The 22,221-nt window shown below is 39.3% G+C and overlaps 1 protein-coding gene across 8 annotated transcripts in view; it reads right to left on the minus strand.

Annotated features, from left to right (window-relative positions):
- farp2 (FERM, RhoGEF and pleckstrin domain protein 2) overlaps positions 1–22,221 on the minus strand; it is a 91,746-nt gene that overhangs the window by 51,988 nt on the left and 17,537 nt on the right. For all 8 annotated transcript variants that reach the window (XR_013786876.1, XM_079459864.1, XM_079459860.1 and 5 more), the window contains exons 8-14: positions 13,054–13,201; positions 12,643–12,738; positions 10,616–10,779; positions 10,466–10,534; positions 10,293–10,350; positions 9,981–10,185; positions 4,661–4,830 (exon numbers count right to left, since the gene is read on the minus strand). Coding sequence is in view for 7 of the 8 variants with exons in the window: in XM_079459864.1 (XP_079315990.1) it covers positions 4,661–4,830; positions 9,981–10,185; positions 10,293–10,350; positions 10,466–10,534; positions 10,616–10,779; positions 12,643–12,738; positions 13,054–13,201 (910 nt within the window). In the remaining variant the exon portion in view is untranslated. The remainder of the gene's footprint in view (positions 1–4,660; positions 4,831–9,980; positions 10,186–10,292; positions 10,351–10,465; positions 10,535–10,615; positions 10,780–12,642; positions 12,739–13,053; positions 13,202–22,221) is intronic.

A 22,221-nucleotide genomic window follows, 5' to 3' on the forward strand; every position in this document is an offset into this window, starting at 1 on the left:
GGACCTTCAGCATGCACTGGGACGGTTTACAGCAGAGTGTGAAGTGGCTGGAATGAAAATCAGTACCTCCAAATCCGAGGCCATTGTCCTCAGTCGGAAAAGGGTGGCTTGCCCACTTCAGGTTGGTGTAGAGTTCCTTCCTCAAGTGGAGGAGTTTAAGTATCTCGGGGTCTTGTTCACGAGTGAGGGAAGGATGGAACGGGACATTGACAGACGGATCGGTGCAGCTTCTGCAGTAATGCGGTCGATATACCGGTCCGTCGTGGTGAAGAAAGAGCTGAGCCGCAAGGCGAAGCTCTCAATTTACCGGTCAATCTACGTTCCTACTCTCACCTATGGTCATGAGCTTTGGGTCATGACCGAAAGGACAAGATCCCGGATACAGGCGGCTGAAATGAGCTTCCTCCGCAGGGTGGCTGGGCGATCCCTTAGAGATAGGGTGAGAAGCTCGGTCACCCGGGAGGAGCTCGGAGTAGAGCCGCTGCTCCTCCACATCGAGAGGGGTCAGCTGAGGTGGCTTGGGCATCTGTTACGGATGCCTACTGGACGCCTTCCCCGGAAGGTGCTCCGGGCCCGTCCGACCGGGAGGAGACCCCGGGGAAGACCTAGGACACGCTGGTGGGACTATGTCTCCCGGCTGGCCTGGGAACGCCTCGGTGTCCCCCCGGAAGAGCTGGAGGAAGTGTCTAGGGTGAGGGATGTCTGGGCATCTCTGCTTAGACTGCTGCCCCCGCGACCCGGCCCCGGATAAGCGGTAGAAAATGGATGGATGGATGGAATAACTTCAACTACCAAAGGAGCATTTTTTGATAATCTGCCTTAATTGTCACAAAGCTCTGGCATTAGTAATAACGTTGAAGATCTTGACTTTACCTTTGGAATTATTTTTACTTCTCTGCTCTTACAGAAGATTAAAAATGGCAGACCGACACCTTGGTATAATGAACAAACTCAGGCTCTAATGAAGCGACACGAAAAATGGAGCACAAAATAAAGATCAGGCAGTAAATTTAAGGCGGATGTAACACGCAGTTTCTGCCAATCTCATATTAATCTTGAGAACCTACAGAGTAGTATTGCATACTTTGTATCTTCGAAGTGTCTTTAGTTTGATCACATTTATAAAAGACAGATACAGCTGTACAATTATTTACGAAAAAAGACGACCTCCTGAACGCATGCAGGGACAGAACTAAAGAACACAATACATCACCGCGTTATCCCTGCATAACTTTTAGATTTATGCATTTGGCAGATGCTTTAATCCAAAGCGGCTGACATTGCATTTAGGGCTGGGCGATACATATCGCCATTTACGCTAATTATACATGTCTAAATCGATTCTGTGTTTTATGACCAGCTCTTCTGTGAAACAAGTTTTTTATAACGTGCATTTGAAAAAGCAACACTCCTCAAACATCATCATTCTAAATATAAGAAAATACCTGAAACGGTTTTAAAGAACAGCGATAGAATATGACCATTTGCATTTCCCGGAACTAATTCTTCTGTTTCCCATATTCTGAGTTTCTGCGCAAGAGTGCCCTCTGGCTTTAGGATATGGCAGCATTTAACCGCAACTCAATGAGAAACTGAGTGCATAAGAATCGGAAAATATATGGCCCAGCCCTAATTGCATTATACTATACAATTGTTTTATAAGTACAGTATGTGCAATCCCTGTGATCGAACCCATGACCTTGGCGTTGCTAGTGCCATATGCTGTAACAACTGAGCTACAGGAAAGCTATACTGTTGATTTACTATAAATTTGTGTTGTTTACCTTATGCACTTAAGCGTAGATTGCCAACAAAACACAGACGTTTGACTCCGCATTCACTTAGTGCATGCAGTTCATGTCTTGCATCTTTTAGGTCTGGGACTGTTTCATTTTTTCAGTTTCAAACGATCTCCAAATCTAGCGTAATATCCACCGTTTATATAACATTCCTCACCGAAATGCAGTGAACACACAAACACAGCTGAACATCGCAAACAAACAAAGCAAATTGTTCTCTCAATTCTATCGCATGATGATGTTTGCAAGTGCTCTTTCTCTCTCCCTCACGGGTTGACATGTGGGCGTGCTATTCCGGGAGAACTGTTGTTATGTAACAGAATTTCATGTTCGAAAAAACTTCCCAAAACCTATATAAACCTTGGAGGAGAGTACGGAGCACAGAAATACTACGTCATACGCCCAACTTGTTTTTGACAAGTTGATCATTTCAAGCATGAGAAACCAGCACGGTTAACATTTAAAAGAAATCAGAATGCATGGAACACTGTTGAACCACCCCTTTAACTGTGGACATTGGGACACAAACCCTTCTTCTGTTCTTGCTGCCAAAAAACTTTTTTTTCATTTCATATGGCCATAAAAACCTGTCCTGGTTGAGGTTCCAGTATGTTAAACTAGTAGATTCTGTTTATGCATTAAAGCAGAAGATTTGTTTCTTAAACAGTGTCCCAAACAACTTGTGGTGATTTAGCTGGATTTTTTCTGACCCCAAAATTCAACTGATTTCTGCAATTCTCCATGTGTAATCCTAGAAAAGTCTTTGGCCTCTCAAATTACAAGTGACGCTTTTGAAAAAAGCTCACTATTACTATTGCCTCATATTCATTATTATAATAATTATTATTCTTGTTCTGCCAAATATTTGGCGCGTAACTTGTCCCGCAGCTTTTGTTGTAGACCCATAACTGAGGGCTCTGTAAGAACCTTACATCACAATGGGGTGTAAGTTGTACCCCTGGGGCGTCTCTATACTTATAATGGGCCCTTTGACTGCCATTAAAAAATAGATACAGATTTATATTCCCCGCATTAGACCCATGAATGAGGGCTCGAATCGAGTGGCCCATTGAGGAATGGTGTGCTATGACTTTCGGAAGCGATCGGGTGGGGAGTGTTCGGTAAGGAGGCAGAAAAGCACCAGAAAAGTCACATTGATTTAACATTGCAGCAATATTTTACGGTGTGCAGCTCCAAGCGAGGATATCGTAGAAACATACGGGTTACCACATTTGAATAGGCTATCAGGCTCTATAAGAACCTACATCACAATGGGTTGTGAGTTGTACCCCTGGGGAGTAAGAGCCCCCAAAATTCCCCATTGACAGGAAACATTCCCACATAAAGCGCAAAACGTCCAGTGTTGAATATCTTCCCAGTACAACCACTTAGAGACCAGGGGTTGAGCTCATTTATCTCAGAAAACCAATCAATGTCACAGGATCATCATTAAGCTATGAAGCTTATGCCTACAGCAACCATTTACAGCAACCTAGCAACCGATCCCATAGACTTCCATGATAAAAGGTCCATATGGATATCTTTGCAGCACAGTGTTGTAGAGACATGTGGTTGGGCTCATTTTAGTCAGGCAACCAATCAGTATACCAGGAGCTTCATTAAGCTTCGTAGCCATGCCGAAAGCAACAAAACATGTCTGCCTAGCAACCATTTAGCAAAACCAATATCTCTGAATAGAAACATTGTAGAGACACAGGGGGTCGTTTCCTTATAATCATGTCTTAAAGAATAATCAATTGGCAGATGCTAAGCCACGCCCATATCAACCAAACATGTTAGCCTAGCAACACTTTAGCAATAGCAATATCTATGCAAAGGACCATCATAGAGACATGGGAGTTAGTTAGTTTCACTCATAGCATCTGGCAATTGATGTTGCTCTAAGCTAAGCTACGCCCATAGCAACCAAATAGGTTAGCCTAGCAACACTTTAGCAATAGCAATATCTATGCATTGGAACATCGTAGAGACATGGGAGTTGGTTCGTTTCACTCATGGCTTAGAGCTTCATCAATTGCCAGATGCTAAGCCACGTCCATAGCAACCAAATGGGTTAGCCTAGCAATACTTCAGCAATAGCAATATCTATGCATAGGAACATCGTAGAGACATGGGAGTTGGTTCGTTTCACTCATGGCTTAGAGTATTATCAATTGGCCTATGCCAAGCAGATGGGCCTTGAGTAACTTCATATTTATTTTCTTGTAAAACAAGTAATAACTCGGCAACAGTCACCTTGGTGTGCTAAGAAAATGTAAATATCAATGGGAATATATACTTGATATTTCATGCTAAGGATTTATAGGGGTAGCAATAATTGTGGCCAGGGTATATTAGAGAAAATAAATTTTTCAAATGTGATATTCACCACACTTCTAATTGCTTTCTAATTAAATGTTGGAATTTTGTAGATTTTTTTATGAAATTATGCAGATATATTTTCACAGCCTTCTTTGCTCATATTTAACAAGGGTATCAACAATTTTGTCCGCGTCTGTAAATCTCAAGGCCAAACAATAAATCTGGGTGGGCAAGAAAACAAAACAAGACTTTCATTGTATGACTACTTTTACTAGCACAAAAGACCAGATTGATGAAGAAAAAGGAATGAATGCATTTAGTCAAGGTAATATTTCAAATACATTTTAAGGAATATTTAACATTGAAGACAAGAGATTTAAACAGTCAGCTGTGCACACCAAAGTTAGCAGAGAGCCAAAAAAAGCTCTTTAAAGCCAGCAAGTCCATCATTCACTTCAAGCAAGTCTAACAAGTTTTATCTGTTGCCCTGTTATAAACCCTGATTCAAGCCTGAGCAGGTTGGCATGCGATCTGTATACCTTCCTTTTGCCCTCTTCCTCTTCCTCTAGTGTGGCAGTGGCCACATCATTCAGGATGGGGCTCTGCAGGGGTGAGGGTGCCTGTCCGGGAAGACTGAGGGTGGACATCTGGAAGGAGGGCGACAGGCACAGTGGGCCCTTGGACAGCTGTGGGCTATCAATAGCAGAATCTATAAGGTGAAAGCAAAGAGTAAAATTATGGGTTAAACTGTACACACATGCTAAAGTCTCACAATATACCGGTTTTTACAATAATCATGATTCTTGATATTGCATTTTAGATACACATATGATAGTAACGTACTTCAGTGCCAGTATCTGGTTAAAGACAAGTTTGACAAGAGCCACAATAATTAAAAACTCTCATATTTTGAGTATTATTCATTGCCTAAAGACAGAAAAGCAAACTAAACTAAATTAAAGATTACATTGACTACAGCATTATTTTTTAACTTCAATAGATATTGCAAAATAATAGTTACTTCTAAATTCTTTTGGCCATAATAAACAAGTAGTGAAGTAGTGAAAATGCTCTGCAGGGTTAAATACGACAAGTTATGTTTTTGCAACATTCAACCAAAATGTCTACAAACAACAGTTTTTTTTTCAAAGCAAGGGTGTAAATCTGTTCTGAATAGCAGAACAAACAGAGGATTTAAAGCACTAATAATTCAAACATTCGAAATATTTAAATACTAGTTCCGTAACGCTTTTGTGCTGCCCTAAATAATACAGAGATAATGCACCTGGGCACACAGCTGTTCCCACTTGTCATTATTTTACAGCTCTGCAAAGAAGGCCCCGAGTGCACAAAACTATTTCTTTAAATAGTACAACAGAGAGAGGGACACGTATTAACAAAATAATTGTTTTTTTCTTTAGAGTGGAGCAGCTCATGGAGGAAAACAAGAATGCAGAGGCTGGGAATAAACAAGGAAATGAACACCAGAAGAAAAAGGTTGCTTTACAACCCGGAAATAATTTCCTGCCGAGGATTTTACAGTTTAACCAGTTTCCCAGGGAGGATGATACAGGAGAAAGGGGGCAGAGTTTCTGTAGCCTGGCTGACAGCTTGAACAAACATAGAGGCAGTGCTCTACATTAGAACGAGGCTGTGGAATGTAGCATAAGAAGTGAATGTGAAACTATAACTCAACAAACAGACTCGTAGTTTCCACTTGGCTTCATCACAGCAAAAAAACTAAATTCCAATTGCTAGTTTTTAACCTAACTCTTTAATCTAGAAATGACTGTATTGCAGTGTTTGTTAAGTACTAAAGTGACATTAAGTCTAACACGCAGCATCTGCCCTGAGCTACCCCCGAGGTATTAATTATAAACATAAAATACTACAGCCAACGCTGTCACAAAATTGTCTGATAAGGACATAATCATATAGTAAGAAGATAGAATGTATGTTGTATAAGGCATTACTATACTGTATTACCAAACAAAATAAAACTAGAAACCACAAATACTTACAAATTCATTGAGGTCACACATAAAGCATTTAGTCAGTTTAAAAACTGTATTAGATTTAAATAAATAATATACTAAAGTAGGTTAGGTTATGGTCATACATTAACATGAGCAGAGAATTCATTCCTTGTTTATGAAATGGATTTAAATGGTCAAATGTGTTAAGTGGAACTAAAGGTCCAAGAGATTTGAATAAGAACATTTTTGTAAAGGAGCATAATTCATTTAAATGCCTTATTCTTAAATGTATTTGCTGCACTTAAACATTTATAAAGTGTAGAAAATATCATTATATTATTTCAAGGGAAAAGTAGGAAACACACACGCACACTTTTTTCACATTAAAGACCTTATATTTGCAAATAATATGTTCATTTAATACCATCACTGTATAATCATGAAAGCTACACAGAACTTTAATGTATACATTTTCATACTAAACTTTTAAAAGAAAAAACTTTAAAACCATTAAAAGAAATAGTTTGTGCCACTACTTCAAGTGTGTATGTAAACACATTAGTAGTAGTTAATACTAACTAAAAAATGATCTTTATTACAAAACTTGTGTCTCTGGAAAAGTACAAAAGTGAAAAGTATATTAAAATTTGTTATGAATAATATTAAAGAATTGCTTTAAAATGTACTTGAAGTGCTTCGTGTGATCCATGATCTTTAGAGACTGGGTGAAGTAAAAACACTGATAGAGTGTCAGTCTGATTAATTGGAATACATGGAACAATAAGATATACTATTCCTTTGTTCTGAAAGAAAAAATATCTATTTGGCTGTTATTTTATAATAATATTATAACTATTATTATTATTAGAATTCTAATTATTGGAACCTTGCACTGAAGAGTTCATAGAAATACAATTTGTGAAATTTAGACTAAAACATCCCTTTGACCACACAGAACACTTTATATGAAAAAAGATTTCAGCCTAGACTAGAGCTAGACTATGAATACTCATAATGCTGTTGGCTGAATATTCAGTTTCTATCAGTGCAGGCATTTGTGGTAGGCTTTGCAAGTTTTGTTTAATTAAAGGTGCCTCAGTTTAACATCAGACTGTAGGTCACTTTACAATATGACAAAATGTTAGGATAACTTTCATTACCCCAAATATTTTGACATTAAATACTAGTTAACAGATCAATAATGTACTTTAAAAAATGTATAACTGTGATGTTCATATTTTAATGTATTCTCATATTAGAATATCTAACTACTGAACTGAGCACTATATGATGACTTCAAAATATGCAGATTTTTTTGAAGAATTCCCAAGCCTTACATTATAAGTACAGCACAATACAGACTAACTTGACATTGACAATGGGTTAGATCAGGAGGGGAAAAATGTGTAGAAATCCAGCAGTGTCCATGATGAGGGAAGAAGCATCAATGGGTGAATGGCCAAATAGTGCCTAGAGCAGAGTTTAAGAGCAGCCCAGGCCAGCCCTTGCTTGTGAGAGTAGAGAGAGAGCTCCAGCAGTTTAAAACCAACAGGATACAAATATATGGGCTATATTTAGTTCTCTCAAAATGACAATGAGTATGAAGTCGTCTGGTTACAACAATAATATTTTGTTTTCAACAATAATTCACCTTAGTTTGTTTTAAAAAGAATATGATTTATAAAAAGATAGTAGGATTTTGAGCATCAAGATAAAGGCCAAAATGATTTGCATATGCCTCATATTGAGCTCACAAAACTCAAATGTACTTTAGGCAGACAGTCAATGCTTTTCACTCCAGACGTTAACTGGGGGTCAGGTGCATGTGCATCTGATGAAACTGTATATTAGGGCACTGTGCATTGTAAAGCTTTGCATTATTCGAAGGGGCATATGTTTAAATGCATTAGGCAATTGAGGCAATTGCAGGCAAACAAATGTTAATCTTTGACGCACCAATAAAAGATTAAGATATTAACACGTGTATCAGAAGGAAACCATCAAAGTGCACCAAATACAATTTTGCAGTTCTAAAACATTACAGGAAACTGATTTATAGTACCTGAATCATGTTATAAAAACACTTTATTAATGCTGGATTTAGTTTTAAAATAAAAGAAACAGCTCACTAAGACTTGTTTAGAACTGTCCTTGTTTATAGTTCCTCATGCTATCCACACACTGAAAGTACATAAAGAGCTTATTTACGTATACACTGTGCATGATCCTAAAATAACAACAAAAAAGACGTAGTGTAACTTTGGCTAATTTCTGTATTACATCCAAGGCATCCAACATTATTTTATCAAAGCCCTGAGTATTACTCACCAACACTGAAATATACTGTGCATATACAGTATGTACCATCATACATGTAAAATACATCATTCTATGAAGGTTTATGCTAGTCAAATGTATGTCTTCCTCTCTTAAATGGCAATTATTTGCACTTGTTTACCCTATTGTATGGTGTACTGAATATCTGCTACTAAATTCAGAGTTTAATTTACTTTAGGTTTTAGGTTTAGGAGTGTTAAGGATATAATTATTTTAGGTGACACAGCCATTTAATTTCCCCCTTCAATAAGTCCAAGCATGAGATTTGCCTAAATTTGTCCAGCCTACCTTAATTCACAATATAACAACTAAATAAAGTTATTTGATCTACAAAACACACCACTTCCCTTTAAGAAGCTGCCGCAGCACACGTGATTGAAAACCAGTAAAAACATACATAAACACCAAAGTTATTCAAAAGAGACCAGGTAAGGTAGGGTTATGTATAATTAAGATACATTTTCTGAGAAAAGTGGTAGATTAAAGCACTGACAGGAAGAGCTAAAAAACTATTAGAACTGATTATGTAATTGTGAGGTGGATAGTTAAGTGCTTGGTTATGTTCTACATTAAAACCAATAATCCATTCTGTTGCCGTAAGGATAAGTACCCAGGTTAATGGGGGTGAGTGTGCTACATTTTTAGTTGGGTGGAGCCTGGTGGTCCCCAAGGCCTAGAGCCCTGAGATTGTGGCACTCCAGCAAAAACCTATCCACCTCTGATCCACCCAACAGTGGGTTGCTAAAGAAGAGATTCTGATCTGGAGGCAGACCACTGTCTGACCCCCAATCAGATTCAGACTCAGAGCTGCCATTGGCAGACCCTTCTGTGGCTGTGGGAGGATAGCTGAGTTGTTCCAACTGCTCAACCAGATCATTAAATTGCATGGCCGAACTGTCTTCTGAGCGTACCGAATAAGCTGGGAAGTTAACCATTGAGCTTGCCTCAGAGAGGTTCGCTGAGCCCGGCAGTTGCAAGGAGGAGGAGTCGGGTCCTCCAAAGCCGAGTGAGAATGAGTCACCGGCAGAACCCAGCGGAAGGTTATCCAGTGAGCTACACACAGAGCGGTTGTTGACCAGCGAACTTGTCTCAGAACGGCCAAAGGCACTCTCTGAGAATGCATTTGAGTTGCCATTAAGGTCCTCAAGGTCAAGAGCATAAGTGGTAATCTGCACAGGGTTTTCATGACTAAATTCAAATTTCTCAGCATTCTCTTCATCGAACCTATAACAGTAGGCCTCTGCCCCACCAGCGTAAAATGACATTTCAGCTGGATCATCATCTATGTACTCCTCGCTAACATGCAGCTGAGTGCAGACCACTGGGATCTGGTATGACATATGTCCGGAACGCATCAACTCCGCCTCAAAAGCCTCAGGTGTGAGAAAACCCTTTTTGACCCCACATCCCACTCCACATAAACCACCCAACCCTACCCGCATGCTATCATCATTGCCATTTTGGGAGGGCCGTGCACTAGAGGAACTACTCTCTACACACACAAACAAGGGGCTGCAGTCTCCTGCCGCCTGGATATGAGTGGCACCTGGGAAGGCGTAGGTGGATTGAGAGTTGGTCTTGATGGTGTCCTTCATGGGACTGGGGGCTCTGGCAGGCTGCAGTGTCTGCTGGAGATGCTGGAGCTGGTGTGGGGTCTCCGTTCGCATGGGTGAGCTGGGGGAATGCAAGGAGTTGAAGGAGGCGGTGGCAGAGGACAAAGGGGCCCTCAAACTGTCGTTGAAAGACAGATTCTGTATTGAAGGTTAAGGAAGGAAGGAAAAAACTGCCAGTTATTCTTCTGTTATTGGCTGTACAGCACTGATTATGTGATTGATCTTTGGATTAAGACTTTACTAACCTGTTTTGGAACATCAGAAGCCAAAGAATGAGCTGACATGCAAATGTTACTGTTCCTCCTGTTACAAACAGCATAATCAGTAACAATTAGAGATGGGCACACAAAGCAAAGCCCAATACATGAAACAAATCTAGTCAAATCTAGATATAGTTATAAAGAGATAATTTACTCACCTCTGGTAGGGAGTTCTTTTCAGCCCACTGTCCCTCACATACTCGACCAGCTGTTTTTGCGTCCTCCCACTGACACATTCACACAATGTTTTAATACAACTCAAAATTGCATTGTAATATATATAAGACCATACAAACAAATGCAGACACCTGTATCTAAACGAAGACCCTCTGTTAAAGAAAATGGCTTTCGATTTAGGTTGAGGCTGATCTAGCAGACGGAAAAATGAATGATGCTCCACACAGTTCTTCCAGAAGATCTTACACTGATCCCGACTGGCCATCAGAAACTCCAGTGTATCCTGATGAGGACCCTGTGGAGTGAAAGGTTGTCAAATCAAGAAGTAAAGACTGATCCCAATATTAACAGAAACTAGGGATGTGCGAGACTAATCGACTAGTAAGAGTTGTACCGTTTAAACGACTAGTCCATACTGAAAACAACAGACGATTACAAGAAATAATTTCACAAAAGATTATAATTTTACGCGTAAACTGGAGCACAAATGGAAACAAACCCAATTAGAGGTCTTTAAAATTGCGTGGAGAGATTGCAAACTGTTATAAAAAGGCACAAAAAGCAGAAAAGTCTGAAAACCTCTGTAACCTGATAGAAATGAACAAAAACAATCCAAGGTTTTTATTTATCACAGTTGCTAAATTTACAAATAAACAGACATCTTCTGACCTGGATATCCCGCCGCACCTTGGTAGCAATGAATTTTTTACATAGAAAATCGAAAAGAAAAAGGTTACAGTGTTTTTCACCTATAAAACAGGAAGATTTCAGTTAACTTATGGCAACATCTAAACCTACAACTTGCTTATTAGACCCCATACCAACTAAATTATTAAAAGAGTTACAACCCTTTGCAATTGAGCCCATTTATAACATTATCAACTCGTCAATTAATCTAGGCCATGTCCCAGGATTCTTTAAGATGGCCGTCATTAAGCCTCTTATCAAGAAACCTAACTTGGACCCAAAGGAACTAGGAAACTATAGACCTATTTCACATCTCCCTTACCTGTCAAAAATACTAGAAAAAGTAGTGTCCACTCAGTTATGCTCTTTCTTACAAAATAATGACATACATGAAAAATTTCAGTCAGGCTTTAGACTGCATCATAGTACTGAAACTGCGCTTGTAAAAATTACAAACGATCTGCTTATATCATCAGATAAAGGTAACATCTCACTCCTAGTCCTGCTTGACTTACATTTTCATTTACATTTATTCATTTGGCAGACGCTTTTATCCTTCTGATCACAAGCCCAACGCTCTAACCACTAGGCCACAGCTTCAGTCGCTTAAACATCCAGTCAGGTTTGGCGCATCACCAAATGCAGAAATATTTATGATCATAACGTAAGAAAAGTGGAACACATATGCCTGTTTTTAGCTACATTAAATATTGAATATGAACCATTTGATTAATAGCCTACACTCTTTAGTCTTTAAAATGTATGACATAGAGGGTTGCACGGTTTACCGGTGCTACGGTAGTATCTCGATGCTAAAGCATCAAATTACCGGCGATACTGTACTTTATTTCTAAAGGTTGTATCATAATACCGTAAGTAATACTGCAGTTTTGCATTAACATTCAATTGAGCACTTCTATCCTCCTTTTTGCTGTGTTTCTCTCATAAATGAATCCATGTTTGAAAGACTCAGTGAGTCATTCATCAAGACACTTGATTCCTAGTTGGATAAAACAGTAGTTTTGAACGATTTGGTAGAAATATTAACTGACTCAGTAAAATACTGCCACCTTTACAATAAGTTTCACATTTAAAAGGCCTGACATTTCCCTTTATAAACACTGCTGTTTAAATGGCATTTTATGTAGTTCCCATGTGAGGAATGTTCAAGTGTACTTTGAGTCTTACCGTAGTTAATTAAGTATACTACAGTATTTGTTGCAGTTTATCCAATTACTACAGTTAATACTTCAAGAAATAAATAATGTAGTGTACAGTATAATAATTCATTTTCATCTGTTTATTAAAGAAATTTGAATTATTTTGTAGATTTCGATTAGGAACATGGTACAGCATTATGATAATACTTAAAAGTACCACAATACTGGTATACTATCGTAACAGATATTTATGGTACCCTGACAACCCTAATGGCTACAGGTTGTTAAATGTACATCAATTTGATACCCACATGGACTTCTGGGTGGAGTTTAATTAGAAATCTTTTCCTCTTAAAGCTCAACTTCCGAATCTTGGACCAGTTGAATGTGTTGATTTTGGTGGTGCCCTAAAATGAAGTGACAAATAAAATGTATAAAACAAATTTGATTAGATGATGAAAGTTTAAAGCAGTTGTAAAAAAATGATATACATACAAATGTGACCAAACAAATGAATTTCTATATTAATGCAGTCTTTAATATTTACACTACTTCACAATTTTTATGTTTATCTTATGAGTTCTATTACTTGGAAGTAGGTTACTTATAAGATAACAGTCAATAAGCATATTGCTGTTGTACACGATTTTACCAAGGTTATTGACATTCACAACAATAACTAGAGTTACAATAATATACAGTCTCCCATAGCGTTCCTGTACCTGAAAGACCTGCAGACCCATGTGGGCTACAGACAGGTTGATCTTGGTGCCTTCTCGATCAGCTGCGGGGTGGAAGCGCACCCCATACATCTCCAGCTTACGAACAATCTCCAGAACCTGGAAATCTGATTCTGCTGGTGTCTCCCCACTATAAGAATACAAAATGTGTAAAAGATATTTAATCTGCAATTCACATTTACAGCGTGTGTAAATCGATTTGTTCTCCGTCTAACACCCGTTCAGTATCTCACTATGGGAACGCCTCTGGCGGAAGTCATGGCAGACCAATCACAGCAGCGGTAAGTGAGTCCCGCCTCCCTGCAAATAAGCCGCCACTGCCGTTTCGTTATTATCGCTCCTGTGGATGATTTTCGGAAGCTGTCCTCAGAAGATTTATATAAGATATATATCTTTATAAAAGATAGCTTCCAAATAGCTATGTTTTATAAAGTGTTTGACAGCTGAGATGCAGAGGCGTTTTGCTCAGATCCTGAAGTCAAATTTAGAGGACCTATGAGGTTCATCAGACTAAGCGACTTCTTGACAGCAGAGAGAAAAGTGAAGGGGATAGTGAAATGGTTTGCAAGTTAACACCAGAACCGTAGTATTGTGCAGTTTAAAATACCTATAATATATTTCTAGGTTTGTAAAACTGATTGGCACCATAATTATATTTTACAAGTGAAATGCTGCAATTTCTGTTTAATGTTTAATTGCATTGTGTTTTTTTACAGTTTTTTTAAACAATGTGAAATTATGTTATGCACTTGATTTCATTGCCCTTGGTGCTTAAGCTTTATATCTGAAAACGTTTGGGATGTTCAACACTTATTAAAAACCCAGATTTTATATTCAAGAGAGTGACATTAGTGTCCAGTTTGTAAGCAGTGTGTGTGTGTGTGTTTTGAGATTACAATTTATAGAGCCAAATCACAATATAAACACCAGGTTACGTAAATTATAATTTCTCCTTTGATGCCAGGTTTGGGTTGCACACTGACTTTCGATCATGGTCTATGGGTGCCCTGAAGTAGCCTTGGTCACCCCTGGCCACCCCATGTAAAAAACTCTAGCCCCGCCACTGCCGGCTCCCCAGCAGGGGAACAACAAGATGTGGTCGACCATAGGCATCAGTTTCGCACCAGGAAGGGTTTGTGAAAAGCACTCAGAGTTTCGGCACAGACTGTGACAAAAAAAGTCACAAAAGACGTTAACAAATAAAAGTCACCCCTTCCACTTCAACGGCGCTAGTGAGCGAAGTCAGGAAAGGCCCACTGGCTGCTCAGGCGCATAACTGGCCCAAGCATGCACAGTTCATTCTTGGGTTTACAATGTTACAGACTTCATTTTGCTGTAAAGCCCCCTGTGTACAATGGAGTGGTAATGTCATTGGCCCAGGGATAATGACTTTTAGAGGAAGGAAGAAATATCTTCCCTAATGACAAATTGAGTGATATAGGAGTGATTCCCATGGAAAGAGTCACACTGGCTTTTATTCATGTTATTTTGTGATGCCCAAAAGAGGAGGTGGTCTCTGCCCCACACATGATTTGTGGATCTACAACTATCACCTCAGAAAATACACATTCAAAATGCTGTCACTCAAAGCTTTGTGTAAAAGCATTCTTCAAGGACACTGGTTCACCTCAATGGATCTCCAGGACGCATATTTTCACATTGCGCAAAGGAAATATTTGATATTCCCTCACCACATTTGAATACAAAAATAATCCTTTCAGCCTTGTTAGCTCTGAGGGAATTCAGCAAATGTGTGGAAGGGCACCTGTCCCTTTTACAGAACGCAGGGATCAGAACGTTCCTCCTTTTCAATGGGGGAAACTGTGTCTCAAAATGTATCTCTGTATGCTAGGTTTATTGGAATCAACTTCCACTGCTTCCACTGGGCTTTTTGCGAATGAGAGAATTAAAAAACTGGACAGCGTCACAGGGCATTCGCCCCGGGAGCTGTCCCAGCAGCAGAGTATGCGAATGCACGACGCTCTCTGTCACTGGAGAGCCCCGTTTTTCAGAACAGGATTCCTTCTGGGTACAGTCATGTCGAGAAAAGAAGTGACGACGGAAGCATCTCTCACGGGTTGGGGCGGTGTTCGAAGGCAGAACAGTGAGATGAGAACTTGCTCTGAGAGAGAAGTATATACATTTTCTAGAGATTCTGCTGGTGTTTCTAACTCTCAGGCAATTCTTCACGTTAACGAATAGACCAATATGGCAAAGGTTCAACCAGGCTGCCGTAGATCTCTTTGCAACACATGAAAACGTGCATTATCCCTCGTTCTTCTCTCTTCTGGGCGAATATACACCACCATTGGGTGTGGATGCTCTAGACCTCTGCTAAGCCATATCGAGCCGACACTGCGGAGGGTACGGGGCCGGAGTCATGTAATGATTTTAATCACTCAGAGATTGGCTCTCTGGGCCTGGCACATGTTAGGCTGGATTACCTCAGATATTCAAAGAATTCAAAATGCGAGGGTTGCCTCGACACGTTTGCTATACGATCTCAAATATAGGGTGTTTGAACCTTGATGTTATCATGCTTGCTTCACTTGCCTTTGGTTGCAAATCAAACTCCTCTCAAATGTGCATATCTTGATAATCTGCCTGAATTGTCTCAAATCTCTAGCATGAGTAATTAAAATGACTTTACCATTGAAAATTTGAATGCCACCTTCTCGGAAACGCTAGTAACTCTGTGCTTAAAGATGAAAAATGGCAGCACGACACCGCTGTATAATGAACACACTCAGGCTCTAAAGAAAGCGGCACGAAAAATGTAGCACAATTTTAAGACAACTAAAATAGAGGTATTTCGTACAGCATGGAAGGATAGTATTAGAAAATACAGGAAAGCCGTAAAAATGTCTAGATCTGCCCACCTTTCATCACTTATAGAAGAAAACCAGCACAACCTAGGTTTATTTAACACCGTGGCTACCTTTTTTACCACCTCCAAAATATTTTTACTACCAAAACTAAATCAAGCAGCAGCCCTTTTTTGGGGGAATGGGGGGTATGCAAAGCACCACTTACTACTTACTATAAGGGTGTGTTCACACCAAACGCAAATTAAGCGTTAAGTGCGAGTGATTTGCATGTTAAGTCAATGGAAAGACGCGATGACCTACTTGCGGTACGATTCGTGCGAATAAGGTACAAATTTTCACCAAAGTTTCACCAAAGTTCAGATTCGCGCCGCTTTAACCAATCAGGAGCTTGCTCTAGTAGGGCCGTGAGCGAGCAGCAGAAGCCCTCCCATGACGCGAATTCGCTTCTGTAATGAAGCAAATTTCACGCACGAATGATGCGAGTAAACTCAAAATGTTCAAGTGTTCAACACGCATATAGTGCGATTTTCCGCGTTTGGTGTGAACACTCTATCATCACACTGTCGCACCCATCATACAATCATTAAGTATTGCCATTGTGAATTATGTTTTTTGTAGTGGCTAGTTGAATTTCAGTTGTCTTTACCTTAACCCTAGGCCTTGAGTGATCCTAACCATAGCCCTTCAAAAGCAGCTTCCTAAAATGTGGAGCAATGCCGAATCCATGTAAGTACGCAGTTTTATCCTTGCCACATGAGAAACTTTTGGCTATATCTGAGTCAGTGAACATGTTTTGGAACAATTCCCCAATGCCCTGATTCGAATTATATGAATGAGGGTTCAGGCACCAGAGAACCTCAACCCTGAGGAAAGGTCTGCTGTCTGGCTATCGCTGTCGTGGTGGTGCTGGTAGCATGATTTGCCGCGACCTGTGTAGTGCAGCTAGCATCGCAAAACAACGAAATAGGGAGCTGCTCCCCCCTCACGTGAAACCGCTGCTGCTGAATGTCCGATCCACTGTGTGACTTCATAGCGGTAAAGGCGTTCCAGGTAACATTTATAGTTTTTTTTTAAGTGCAAAATGCTTCCCGGTCATTCCCCCTGACGGGCTTAAGCCAGTCTTTAAATGACGGGTCATCAACCCAAGTTCGCGAAAACTTACATTTCCCCATTTCACACTGTAAATTTGGTAGAAAATGGAAGCAAGTGGCAAATATCAACTGAGGCAAAAGGCGGAAAATGTTGTTGTCGTCGCTGATAGCCTATCAACCACAGAACTCTACACAGTTTACTTCTACGTTATTTGCTATCAACTCCTACTCACTCAGGGTCCTTTTAGCACCGTATATATTTTTTAACTAGGCTAGATGAAGTTAAAACATGGAGACACAAATATTAAGCAAAAAATGGAAACTCATTATATATTGAGGTGGTGATGAAAAATTTACTACTAAGTCAAATTGCGTTTGTTACCTTTGACTACCTTTAAAGGGCCATAATTGTGGTAGATTATTTTTACTACCTTTTACTACCGCGTGGACACCCTGGTATACCAGCACAGCAGGGATGAATTTATGACCTACTTCAAAAATAAAATCCAAGATATTAGAGAAAAAATGCAACCAGAAGTGAAACCCGCTGAACAAACTAACTAACTACAGCGCCCCTAAGGAGAAATTGCTATTATTTTCTAAAATCATTAGATCATCTAAATCAACAACATGCATGCTACCTACAAATCTACTCAAAGAGATACTCCCAGAAATTATAGATCCTCGTTTTAGCATTATTAAAGCATCCTCTGACACTAGGACATGTGCCTTATACATTTAAGGCTTGTCAAAAAACTCCATCTCGGCCCTGGAGAACTAGTTAACTACAGACAAAGGACTACAGGAAAAAGTAGTCTCAACTCAATTATGTTCCATCCTCCAAAGGAATGATATCAATGAAGATTTCCAGTCTGGATTTAGAGCACATCACAGTACAGAGACCGCTTCGATCAGTTACAAATGATTTTGCATCTGACCGAGGTTGTATATCCTTATTGATGCTGCTATACCTTAGTGCTGCATTCAACACCATTGACCAAAGCACGCTCCTACAAAGACTTGAAAATTATGTCGGTATTAAGGGAATAGCTTTAAAATGGTTTAGTTAAGATCTTAATTATCCGACTGTTTCCATTATGTAGCAATAAACAATGAGGTGTCACGCAAATCACTAGTCCAGTACAGTGTACCACAGGGCTCCGTTTTAGGGCCTATGCTCTTCCCATTATACATGCTACCTCAAGGAGATTTAATATAGTGACACAGAGTTAGCTTTCACTGTTATGCTGATGATACGCAACTTTCTATATCCTTGAAGCCTCATAAAAGACACCAATTCCATCGAATAGTGGAATGCATAGTCGATGAGTAAAATTTTTATTACTGAACTCGGACAAAACAGAAGTGTTACATACTGGACCCAAAACCGCCATACCAAGAATACAGCTTAACTATTGACGGATGTTCCATAAAACCCTCGTCTTCAGCAAAGAATCTTTCCGTTTTTATTCTTGCCGTAGTACTCTGTCATTTAAGAACCATGTCACCAACACCTGTAAAATTGCGTTTTTCCATCTTCAAAATATATCTAAACTACGTCATATGCTGTCACCATCAGATGCAGAGAAGTTAATTCATGCCTTTATGACATCAAGACTAGATTACTGTAATGCACTATTAGGTGGTTGCCCTGCAGGCTTATTAAAAAAACTCCAACTGGTACAACTGGTTACCTATAAAGCATTGCATTAACTTTTACAATTTTCCTTATTGCCTATAAAGCCCTACATGGTTTAGCTCCTCACTACTTGAGTGAACTTCTCTTGTATTACAGTCTCAGGCGTCTGGACAGTTGGTAATACCTAGAATTTCAAAATCAAGTGCAGGTAGCAGATCCTTTTCCTATCTAGCGCCTAAACTTTGGACCAGTCTTCATCGCACATCCAGGAGGCAGACACGCTCTGTCATTTTAAATCTAGACTAAAAACGCATCTTTTTAATCTTGTATACACTACACTATCATAATATAAATATTCAGAAGGTTTAGGCTGTACTAGTTAGATCGACCGGAACCAGGAACACTTCCAATAACAACTGATGTATTTGTTGCATCAAAGAGTGTACTCTACTCTCAGCCAGTCTTGTCTCATTGATGCAGTCCAAGGTTACCAGAGCGGGCAGGACGCAGTCCATTCCCAGACCTGACAAAAGCTGAGATGATAGAGCTGAATAAAGAAGGACGACTTGACACGTCTTCACTACAAAATGTCAGCCACTATTAGATTATTAATGATAATCTTAAATTTTTCGTATTTTGCTTTGTTATGCAGGTACTGTCGAGCTTGTGCAGAGAATACAGATTTTTCCAGAGGGGAACTGGAATCCCCTGGTTACCCTGTTTTTTTTTTCTCCTTATATGGAGTTTTGGGTTCCTCACCACCATTTGCATACTGTTTTGCCCGGCCGGGGAGGCCGCTAGAATTTTAAAGTACTATTTAATCAACACTGCATATAGGAATTTATAGTCTGTTTGATATTTGACCGTTGTTTCCATCTCCTTATCTTGGGTGCGTGGTTCTAGGTGATGGCCCCTGTGCGTGTATGTTTGTTTGTGTGTGTGTGTGGGGTGTTTTGTGTCTTGTGTGTTGTGTGTTTTGCTTGTAGTCAATATGTTTTCTTGTACATCTGCTTTGTAACAATGAAAATTGTAAAAAGCGCTATAATAAATCTAATTGACTAAACACAATATCAAAGCCTCTCGTTCCACCGTTGGACTTGTCTGCTTTCATTAAAGAAAACTCTTTTACTAACTCATTACGGCAAAAAGGGTGGACGGACTACAGAATTTATCAGTTCAGCCATCGTGCATGTTGTTCGCAGATGTTTTTAGAACAAACCCAGCATTTGTACCTAAGGTATGGTTTAATCAGTGGAGCTGCTAGCGTTTCATCCACCACCGTTTTTATTGGAGAGGGAGCCTTGTTTTTGCACAGTTCGTACTTTGCGTAAGTATGTACTTAGTCCTTGCACACTTCGCAAGAGCGAACAGTTATTAGTCTTTTGGACTGTAGCCTATAAATAGAAGACCACAGATACACAGATCTTGCAGAACAATCATTTAAATTATATGTACTCTCTCCATTAATCACCTATTGCAGAAGCTCTAGGACACTCTATATTTCTCTATATTCACATTTAGCAGACGTTTTACCCAAAGCAATTGCAAAAGTAAGGGAAAATGATTAGCAAACTGTGGGGGAGGCCAATTCATTGGATTAATCTCGTGCCACGTTCTGGCTACTGGACGGCAAATACAATGTGCTCTAATTTTGCTCTTCCTTTTAATCTGCTTAAGCCCCTTCCCTACCTTGTGGCCATATGGCTATTAAAGAGGCCAGAGCTACTGGATTACAATCACAGCCTTACATAGCAACTGACATGGGTAATTTTATTGGCCATGACAGCCAAAGCTTCCCGAACTGCATTACAAAGAGGACAGCCCAAAACACATATACCCTGCCGTATATATACAGTATATATATATATATATATATATTATATATATATATATATATATATATGTGTGTGTCATGTAAATAAATAAAATGCTGTACTTCTTTGATTTTGAGATAAATAATTAAGAAAAATTAATGGAAGGGAGACAGATCTATAATGTGATAATGAACAATTATTCACACAGAAGGGAGGAGATCCTAAGAGAATGAAGATATCTCAGCGGTAAGGCAAAACTTAGTCTGTGTCCCTCCATCTCAACTGTTATTAATGTTTCTGCTTCCAAATATATAGAGACCGTATCTGTCCCCCGAATAATACTACAAAATAATAATTTTGGCAAAAGTCAGAGAAAAATCTGATTGTCATTAAACTTGAAGACAATGTAATAAACAACCAAAACAGATCCATAAAGTCCGGCCTACTTAATATTAGATCACTAAATTCAAAGGCAGTTATTGTAAATGAAACGATCACGGACAACAGTTTTGATATACTTTGTCTTACCGAAACGAAAATTATTATTTGGGTCCAAATGAGTGTACCCCACCAAGCTACTGTTATATGCATGAGCCACGTCCGGTTGGTCGAGGTGGTGGTGTCGCAACAATCTTTAGAAAGATTGTTTCTCAAAGAGCTTGCCAGATCTGACTCCTTTAATAACCATACCAATAAATACAGAATCGCTCGATGACATGACCAGCAAATTGGGAACTATTTTCTCTAATAGATTAGAAGTTGTCGCACTTATGAAGTCAAAAAAGATTAATGAGAAAAATTTTGCACCATTGTACAATAGCACCACTCGCACCCTTAAAAGAGAAACAAGTAAACTGGAGCCCATTTATAACATTATCAACTCGTCAATTAATCTAGGCCATGTCCCAGGACCCTTAAAGATGGCTGTCATTAAGCCTCTTATCAAGAAACCAAACTTAGACCCCAATGAACTAGGAAACTATAGACCGATTGCAAATCTCCTTTACCTGTCAAAAATACTAGAAAAAGTAGTGTCCACTCAGTTATGCTCTTTCTTACAAAATAATGACATACACGAAAGATTTCTGTCAGGCTTTAGACTGCATCATAGTACTGCAAATGACCTGCTTATAGCACAGATAAAGGTAACATCTCACTCCTAGTCCTGCTTGACCTTAGTGCTGCGTTCGATACTGTAGACCATTTATATTTATGCATTTGGCAGACTTACATAGCATTCTCCTATACATTTTGTTGCTAAGTAAGTGCCCACGACCTTGGCATTGTTAGCGCCCCGCTCTTACCACTGAGCTCAGATCTTACTTATCAGACAGACATCAATTTGTCCATTTAAATGTCAAAATCAAATTAACGCAATTAAGTAAATTAGGGATTACGTCAGGGATCGGTTCTATGACCCTTGCTATTCTCCATATACATGCCGAGCTTTCTCATACGTAGCACCTAAACTCTGGAATAGCCTTCCCGACACTATTCGAGGATCAGACACACTCTCCCAATTTAAATCTAGATTAAAGACACATCTTTTCAGCCAAGCATTCACTAAATGCAAAATAAACCACAGAGAGACTGCATTTATTCGATATTATTCACTAGAATAATTTTACTAGCATAATCCAACTTTCATTTGCAGATTAACATCTTCAGTATTTTGGCATCATGTTGACCAAGTGTGGTGTTAGTCAGATAGAAACCTGTTGAAATGTTTTGCAAATTCCACAGGGTACGCTTTTCAAACAAACTTAAATAGCTCACTT

Source organism: Barbatula barbatula, assembly GCF_947034865.1.
Source record: "Barbatula barbatula genome assembly, chromosome: 7".
Lineage (NCBI taxonomy): Eukaryota > Metazoa > Chordata > Actinopteri > Cypriniformes > Nemacheilidae > Barbatula > Barbatula barbatula.